This window comes from Stegastes partitus, unplaced genomic scaffold, assembly GCF_000690725.1.
Source record: "Stegastes partitus isolate 25-593 unplaced genomic scaffold, Stegastes_partitus-1.0.2 Scaffold855, whole genome shotgun sequence".
Classification (NCBI taxonomy): Eukaryota; Metazoa; Chordata; class Actinopteri; family Pomacentridae; genus Stegastes; species Stegastes partitus.
The window spans coordinates 329,201-338,187 of record NW_007578586.1 but is presented as its reverse complement, the minus strand read 5'-3'; the positions used below and the strand labels follow the sequence as shown (position 1 = coordinate 338,187).

Sequence of the window (8,987 nt, the reverse complement as noted above, 5' to 3'; positions counted from 1 at the left end):
AAAACCTTCAATGTATGGTTGGATAAAAGCAAAATGCAATGACAGAGAAACAGACGACGTCCTGCATGATCACAGTGGCCTCCAAAAATCATTGATGGTTCAGCTTCAACTCTGAACGTTAAGCTTTCCTTAATTAAGGAAAGTTTGACTTGAGTCGACACTAGCTGTAAAATTTAAGTTTATATTTAATCAAAGACGGACAAACTCACTCGTTGTAGAAAAACGAGTGTATGTCAAAGAGTCGAGACACATTTAGTTTACGGTTGTTTCGTGTTTCTGGGGTTTTGAAATAAAGGTAAATAAATCCAAAAGTGAAACTCTAAAATTACACGAGAATAACTGTCTGAACAGACGGACTTCGACGGCAGCAGCAGAGTTTGACTGCTGGAGATCGATCAGATGTTTGTAATTAACGGGCTGAAACAAGAAGGAAGCAGCTGATTGGTCCTTCAGTCGATCCGTCCCCTCCTTCCTCTCAGAGGCCATGTTGGGATGTTTCCACCCCTCGGCTCGTCTGCCAGGCTGAGTCACATGACCCTCGGCTACCACATGTAGGTCTTGGTGGTGTCGATCTGGCTCCCTCCAGGCTCCGCCCCTCTGTCGCCGCCCTCCTGCTCGTCCTCCTGGTTGTCCTTGTCCTTCTCGGCCTCGCTCTCCCACAGCGTGATGAGCGGCGGGTACAGCTCGTTCAGCGGGATGGACGTGGCGTGCTGCATGTACTTCTTCAGCGAGTGTCCGCAGGACTTGTGCTGCTGCACTCGGCGGCCCATGTAGACGACCAGCAGCGCCATGATGGACAGGGCGAACATGGAGCCCATGACGGCCGCCAGCGCCACGCTGCTGCGCCGCGACGCCACCAGCTCCACCAAGAAGCCCGAGTCCTTGGTGGTGACGTTCAGACAGGAAGTGTGGACGGGCGCCAGGGGGAGGGGGGAGGAGGAGGGGGGCATGGGTGAGGGGGCGGAGCCAGAAGGGGAAGAGGGGGAGGAGGAGACGGTGAGGCAGACGTGGTACTGTGTGGCGGGAAGCAGGTGAGTCAGGTTGTACTCCTGAACATCGACAGGAACCTGCAGACAAGAGAAGGATGGAACACCTGAGCAGGTCGACTCGCCGCAGTGACCACAGCAGAACCGGAACACTTGGAAGAGAACCCAGTTCATTTAAACTGGACCCGACCTGACTCGATTTAGTTTAAAAAATTCCACCGGACTCGGTTCCACTCACCTCTACTTGATCCAAACTGATCTCACTCGAACTGACTTGGATTAATTTGCCTGAAACTCATCGACTTAACTCCAGTTTGTTCAGCCTGACTTGTCTCAGATCTAAGCAGGATTCTGTCTGACCCGACTTGACTTGACTTAAACAGACTTGGGTCTACTTGCCTCAGCCTCAATCACTTGATGTGACTTGATTTAATCTGAATTCATTCCTGCAATAGTTGACTATTTAAACTGACTTGGATCACCTTGTCTCAGCCTCATTGACTTGACTCGACTTGATTCAGCTTTAATAAACTTGATCTGAACCGACTTGACTTAAATCCACATGCCTCATCTCGACTCAAATTGACTTGATTTGATCTGACTCAGTGTGACTTGATCCACTTGACTTGACCTCACTCTACCTATTGGAACCTGACTCGGGTCAGCCTAACTCAGTGAGATTCTATGTGACCTGATTTCACTAAAATTGACTCAGATCCACTTGCCTCAGCCTCACTAACTTGACTTGATCTGACTTGATGTGACTTGATTTTATTCCACTTGCCTCAAGTCGACCTAACTTGATATCATCTGACTCGACGTACTTGGCTATTTCCACCTGACACAGTATGACTCAACTCAACCTGATTGGCCTTAAGTTGACTTGGACACGTTTGCCTCAAGCTCGTTAACTTGACCTAATTTGACTCAACTTGACCTGACTCAGGTGAGACTAACTTGACTAGATTCTATGTGAGCCAGCTTCACTCAGACAAAGACACACTCGCCTCAGCCTCACTGACTTGACTTGGCTGACCTCCACTTAATGTGACTCGAATGGACTTGATGTGACACAACTTGACCTGACTTGCTTTTTATCAGTGTGACTCGATGCATTGGACTAACCCTCATGTAAACTGACTCGGGTCAGCCTGAGTCAGAGAGATTCTATCTGACTTGACTGGACTTGACATAAACTGACTTGGAGCCACTTTCCTCAGCCTGTGTGACTTGACTTGATCTAACCTGATTTAACTCGACTTAATTCCACTCGCCTTAACTTACCTCAGCTTGACTTGACCCGACTCTTCTCTGCTATTTTTCACCTGACTTGACACGACTCGACCCAACTTGACTGAATTAACTTGACTTGGCCGAACTCGACTCGATCTGACTCAGTTTAACTGACTTGACTAGTTCTACCTAATTCGATGCGACTTGTCTTGAATTGATTCGACTGCACTAGACGCTGCCTCATCGACTCGAACTGATCGGACTTGACTTGATTCTACTGAACCACCCGATTCGCTGCGAGTCGACTTTACATGACCCAAACTGACCTGATTTCACCTTAATTAACTTGACTTGGCTGCATTTGACTCGTACTTGTTAACTGGACTCGACTTGATTGACTCGTGACAGCTGCACCTCTATCGGGCCACACTGAGTCGAGTCGAGTCAGACCCGGTGGGACCCGGAGGTGACACGGTGCAGCAGCGTACGAACCTTGGCTGTGTAGCTGATCTGAGGGTTGTCGATGTGGACCGTGGCGCTGGTCCACCGGGGCAGCGGGAGGGGGACGTCCTGCTGGTTCTGACCCGCAGACGAAGCTCCTCTGCTGGGATACAACTTCCACTCCAGAACCACCGACTGGGCGTGAACCACCTGCACAGGTGACAGGAAGCAGAACACAGGTGGACTAGATGAGACAAATGCTGATAGATTTAACGTCACAGTAGTGTTTTAATATTTAATGTTACATCAATATTTTATACATTTTACATCAGACAGGATTTTTAATATCAGAGTAATATTCTGACATTTAATATACCAGAAATATTTCAGAACATTTGGTTCCTTTCAAAGTGATCCCCCGAGAACAACCAAAAATTACAATAATAATATAAACTAAATAAAACAAGACAACACTATTTAAATAATAACAACATTAAATTTCTATGTAAATAATTATAACAACAATAAAAAAAATAATAATAATAATTAGGTGTCTTTTAATTAACCCAACAAAAACACAAAAATGCAAATATTAAAATAAATATAAATTCTACAGTCATCCTGGTGGTTTGACCATCTGATGATGATGATGATGATGATGATGATGATGATGATGATGATGATGATGATGATTATTATTATTATTATTATTATTATTATTATTATTATTATTACTAGTATTATTATTATTATTCTTGTAGCACATCGCAGATGGAAATAACCGTGTGTTGTAATAACTAACGTGAGGCCAGACCCACCTTGGCGAGAACCACCAGGGAGGCTGTGGCGCTGCTGGACGAGTTGCCCAGCCAGGTCAGGTCTCTGCTGGGCTCGTCGCCCCTCCAGCCGCCCCCCTCAGAGTCCACGGACACGGAGATGCTCTTGGTGTCGGCTCCTTCGATGTTCCAGGCCACGCAGGTGTACACACCTGAGGGAGGCGAACAGGCGTCATGATGACAGAGCCAACGTGGAGTTTCAGGTTTTTAGCGATGTGACCCAGACTGACCTGCGTCCGACGGCTCGGCGTGTTCGATCACCAGAGCTCCAGGTTCGGACACTCGGTGCTTCTTCTTCCTGCGGCTCAGGCCACGCCCCTCCTCTGATATGATTGGTGCAGCCATCGCCTCGGAGCTCACCTGAGCAGGTAGGAAGATTTACAATTACAATCTTTGATGCATCTTTAAAGGTGTGCTTTATTCATCCCTGGTTAGAATATTCTACAGGTACATAATTATATTCACATATATTTATCTTGTTTTTCATATTTGATGTTGTTTTATTGGATTCATTTATTTGATTATTAAAATATTTTTAGTATTTATTTAATTTAGTTTGATTTCATGTTTTAGTTTACTTTTAATTGGTTTTCTTTATTTTTTATATTTATTAAGGTTAGTTTTTTTTTTTGGGTTTTATTTTAAAATTATTTTTATTTTGATATACTATTTATTTTAATCAATACATATTTTTAAAGAAAATATTTTTCCTGTTTTTAAGGCTTGTGTTCATTCTATTTTTTTGTGTATATTTTGTTTCCATTTTTGACTTATTCATTTAATTATTTAATTGATTTTTTTTAAAGCAGATTTATATTAGTTTTATTAATTTAAAAAATGTATTTTATATAATTTAAAAAAATCTGGATTTAAATTTGTTTAATTCTTAAACATGTTTTATTTTCATATTTATTTCACTTTATTTTATTTACTTTTATTCAGGTTATTTTTATTTATTTAACTCGATTTTACTTTAGATTAGCTTTCTAGTGGAAGAAACTCAGCATGTGTTAATAAAAATGACGACACATGGTGTAAAATTAAATCCAAGAGTTTTAACCAAATGTCATCCAATGGACAATCCATTCTCTCCTCTTTGATTAAAGGTTGAGAAGTTCCAGGTTTTCATGAGAACATGTTTCAGTCTGAGTTCTGCAGCATTTTCATTTTTATATCTTCGTTATTTTTAGGCTCCAGCTGTCGACTTATAAAAATAATATGATCATAAAAAATGTAGAGGTTATATTCTGCGTTCTGACAGTGAGAGGCAGCAAAGGTTTCAGGGACAGCGCCACCCAGTGGTCACAGCGAGCATCAGGTTATGTTGCCGCGGTGAAGGCGTGGGGAGGAGGACAGGGTGGATGGACGGGTTGACAAACGGAGTGTTTGGACTCCTTCATCGTGACTTTCACGGGTTTGTTTCTTCATTTTGTTTTTCTTTGTGGTTGTTTTGTGTTTATTTATTGTTGTTTTGTGTCTGTTTACTGTTGTTTTGTGTTTGTTTACTGCTGTGTTGAGTTTGTTTACTGTTGTTTTGTATCTACTTCATTTAGTTTCTGTCTCTTTGTGGCCATTTTGCATCTTGTTTTAGTCGATCCGTGTCTGTTTGCAGTCGTGCGTAGGATGTTTACACTTCCTGTGTGTTTCTGTACAGGCGTTGTGTGCCTCGTTGTGGTTTTTCATGTCCTGTTTTGGTCATTTTGTGTCTGATTACAGTTGTTGTGTGTCCCTGGGTATGAAAGTGTATCACACACACACACACACACACACACACACACACACACACACACACACACACACACACACACACACAGGGCCCCGCCCACCTTGTCTCCATTCGGCGTCACCCAATAGAACTGGGGGGCAGGGTCGGCGTCTGCCCAGCACTCCAGCGTGATTGGCTGCCCGGCGCTGACGTTCATGGCGGGGGGGAAGGCGTGGGGGGAGATGTGGGGCAGGCAGCTGTTGGCCCCGCCCCCTCCCCAGGCGACCGCCACCACCTCCTGCAGCTCCCGTCCAATCAGGTGCGGCGGGGAGGAGCAGAGGGTGACGGAGGCCTCCAGCAGCTTCAGGTGCGACTGGTTGCCCAGGTGAGGCCCCCAGGAGGAGAGGCAGTCGCAGCGCAGCGGGTTGGAGTGCAGAGACACCTCCTCCAGGGAGGACAGGGACGACAGCAGGTCCCCGGACAGGAGGCTCAGCTGGTTGTTGTGCAGGAGGAGGGTCCTGAGGGAGGACAGGTCGCTGTGGGGAGGACACGCAACGTCACCATCTGTGGACAATTTACTGACAAAAGACTTTAGGAGGACGGGGTGGAGCGACGGGTCGACCAAACACTGGACTTTAACACAGACGCTGCTGTTTAACCCGTTTATGCGTTTAGTCATCATTCACTTTGTGCTTTGGTCCATTTCATGTCTCTTTACAGTCACATTGTGTCTTTGGAGTTGGTTCCCTCTGTGTTGGGGATCTTTTCTCTCTTCGTTCATTGTTTCACGTCTTATTTCAGTCTTTTTTTTTCCAGCTGGTTTTGGGTCAGTTTATTGTCATGTAGTCACATCGTCTTGTCATTGGATAGTTATAGCAGTTGTTTGTTTCTCTTTATGGTCACATCACATTTTCATGTCAGTTTGTGTTTTTGTAGTTGGTTGATTTATTGCTTTTGTCATTTTGCCTCTAACTCCAGGAGCCTGGACTACGAAGCCAGACCAACAGACCAGGATGTGGTTCAGAGATCCGGCTTGACTAACCCTAACAGCCCACTCAGGTAACCGGTCCTACGACGGTGGTCATCAACTCGGTAAGTCAACCCAGGTTTGTCTGATCTGAGTATGAGCGCGTGCACATAAAATGGGCGGAGTCATTGGCCTCTGACCAATCAGGACTACGGACCAGTCTGGCTGCAGAGCGGCTCACTTTACCGCCGAGGAGCAGAACATCCTCTGGACCAGATATGAAGAATATAAAAACATCAGAGGAGCAGAAAGCAGCAGCGCTGTAGATGCTGATGAAGCCACGTTGGTGAGAGCTGCTTCGTTTTCTGCTCCTTCTGAAGGTTTACGGCAGAGAACTGGTTTCCAGTGGAGGTGTTTTATACCAGTGGTCTCAACCTCCAGCAGAACCTGCTGCGGAGCAGGTTAGCCGTTCAGCGTAGGTTACCATGGTGATGGACCCGGTAAGAAGAGAACCAACGTCGTAGGACCTAAAACCCAGGATTTACCCTGAAGCTACCTCGCTGACCTCAGATCCTGCTTCATCAGACCCTGTTGTCTGTCTCATTTTATTGTCTCATTTTAGTCTTTTCACATTTTTCCCAGTTGTTTGTCGATTCGCGTCATGTTTTGGTCATTTTGTGTCTAAAAATCGGCATCTACAACGAAAAGGTTTTAAAAATGTCTTTTATTCTAGAATAATAATTTTCAAAAACAAGAGTGTAGGAATCAAGTGGGCGACAGTCACCTGAAGGCCTGCGGGTCGATGTACGACAGTCGAGGGTTGTTGCAGAGCTCCAGTTTGGCGATTTCTGGAAGGTTCTGGAAAGCTGCTCGCTCCACCATCAGCAGCTCTTCCATGTTGTTCAGACTGCAGCCAAACACAACACAACCTGAACACACTGCATGTAGTACAACAAGGTGGCAGAAACACTGCCCTCTACAGGGGAAGACAGGAACTGGAACAACAGTTGTATCAGACTCCATGTCAGAGATACCAAATATAAATCAGACTGACCTGAGCTCCTCCAGGTGCTGAAGGTTCTGGAAATCTCCCTGCTGGATTCGGCTGATCGGATTCCTGTTCAAATCCAGGAACTTCAGGTTTGGGAGCACGCTCAGAGCGTCCCGAGGAACGGATCTGCAGGGAGGACAACAGTTCATCCACGTCAGCGGTGCCAGAATGTTACAGACTCGGTGCTTTGCTCTTTGAATTTCTGCCTCAAAAATGCCCCTTTGTTCCAAATTAAAGTGAAAATTGACGCACCTGAGCCGGTTGTCATAGAAGGAAAGACTCTCCAGGTAGTCGAGGCCCAGGAAGGCGGCGGACGGGACGGAGGCCAGACCCATCCCAGCCAGGACCAAGCTGTGGAGGCGGGATAAGGGCAGGAAGTTCTTCTCCTCCAGACCCAGGATGGGGTTCTCACCGATCATCAGGATCTCCAGGGACGGCAGGGACTCGAACCAGCGACTGTCGATGGCCACCAGACGGTTGGAGTTGAGGTGGAGCCTGCGAGACCAAACACAGGGCAGAGAGTAGTTGAGGCAGAAATGAAGGTAACTCTGTGGTTCTAGTTGTCTGGTGGGTGGTGCTTGTGCTTGATGAAGAGGTGGATCTGAAGGTGGTAGGTGTTTTTAGGGTCTAGGTGGTTAGAATTGAGCTGTTAAAGGTCCTAGAAGTCCTTTAGGAAGTTTTGATGGACACTGAGAGAATGTAGTTTTCTGAGCAGGGTCTAGGGATCCTTTCAGAGTGTTGAACAGATCCCTTACATGGTTCTTGTGGTCCTTCAATGGAGGCTCAAGTGATTCCTTTGGGATTTTTGTGGTCCCTGATTGGGTTCTATTTAAGTAGATCCATTTGTGCTTAAAAGGTTCTAGTTCTGGTAGTCCCTGAGAGGACCTAGTGATCCTTAAGGTGGTTTTCGTGCCACTGAGGTGGTTTCATAAGTTCCATAGATTGTTTATGTGGTCAGTGATGGGGTTCTAAGTCTCTTTGGGAGTTTTGGCGGTCCACTTTGTACTTTAAATGGTTCTAGACGTCCTTTAGATGGTTCTGATCGTCCTTTTTCTGAAGTGATACCATAGTTGTTGAGTTTAATGTTTTTAGGGTTCTAGGGCTCACTTAGGTGAGTTATTGATCTGTTAAAGGTTCTAAAACTCCTTCAGGTCCAGGTGAGGATTGAGCTGTCATGGAGACGGGCTAAATGGTGCTTCAGGAAACTTAATGGAACATTTACTGGAAGTTTTAAGAGCTATAAGGTGGCTCTGATGGTCCTTTGGGTGTTTCTGGTGGTCTTTTAGGAGGACAAGAACAAGAAGCTGTGGTGGTTACCGCAGCAGGTTGGTGAGGCCAGCGAAGGCTTTGGGTCCGATGGAGGAGATGCGGTTGTGGTTGATGTAGAGCTCTTCTAGGCTGGACAGGTTCCTCAGGCTGAAGTCCTCCAGCTCCTCGATGTGGTTCTCCTCCAGGTACAGAGTGACCAGGCGGCCCAGAGAGGACAGACCCATGGAGCTCACCTGGACCGAGACGCAGAGAGAAACCAGTAGAACCAGAACAGACACAGTGCTCTGGGAGCGTCGGTGTGCAGCAGAACAGGTGAGTTACCTGTGTGAAGTGGTTCTGCGACAGGTCGAGCTCCGTCAGGTTGGTCAGACTCTGCAGTTCAGTGGTGATGGAGGAGATGTTGTTGCTCTGCAGCAGCAGCAACTGAAACACGCGACAACAAACACGTTTACAGCCAGTTTACATGTTTACAACGTTTCAGGCAAAGGGACCAGAAATC

The 8,987-nt window shown here is 46.0% G+C and overlaps 1 protein-coding gene across 1 annotated transcript in view; it reads right to left on the bottom strand.

The window, feature by feature from the left end:
* Window positions 1-219: 219 nt before the first annotated feature.
* The window catches only part of LOC103365591 (leucine-rich repeat neuronal protein 1), a 20,517-nt gene continuing 11,749 nt past the window's right edge, over window positions 220-8,987 (bottom strand). The window contains exons 3-12 of the mRNA XM_008293065.1: window positions 8,810-8,911; window positions 8,537-8,721; window positions 7,472-7,714; window positions 7,223-7,345; window positions 6,953-7,075; window positions 5,323-5,737; window positions 3,727-3,856; window positions 3,479-3,648; window positions 2,712-2,870; window positions 220-1,067 (exon numbers count right to left, since the gene is read on the bottom strand). Of these exons, the coding sequence (XP_008291287.1) occupies window positions 543-1,067; window positions 2,712-2,870; window positions 3,479-3,648; window positions 3,727-3,856; window positions 5,323-5,737; window positions 6,953-7,075; window positions 7,223-7,345; window positions 7,472-7,714; window positions 8,537-8,721; window positions 8,810-8,911 (2,175 nt within the window). The 3' untranslated portion in view covers window positions 220-542. The remainder of the gene's footprint in view (window positions 1,068-2,711; window positions 2,871-3,478; window positions 3,649-3,726; window positions 3,857-5,322; window positions 5,738-6,952; window positions 7,076-7,222; window positions 7,346-7,471; window positions 7,715-8,536; window positions 8,722-8,809; window positions 8,912-8,987) is intronic.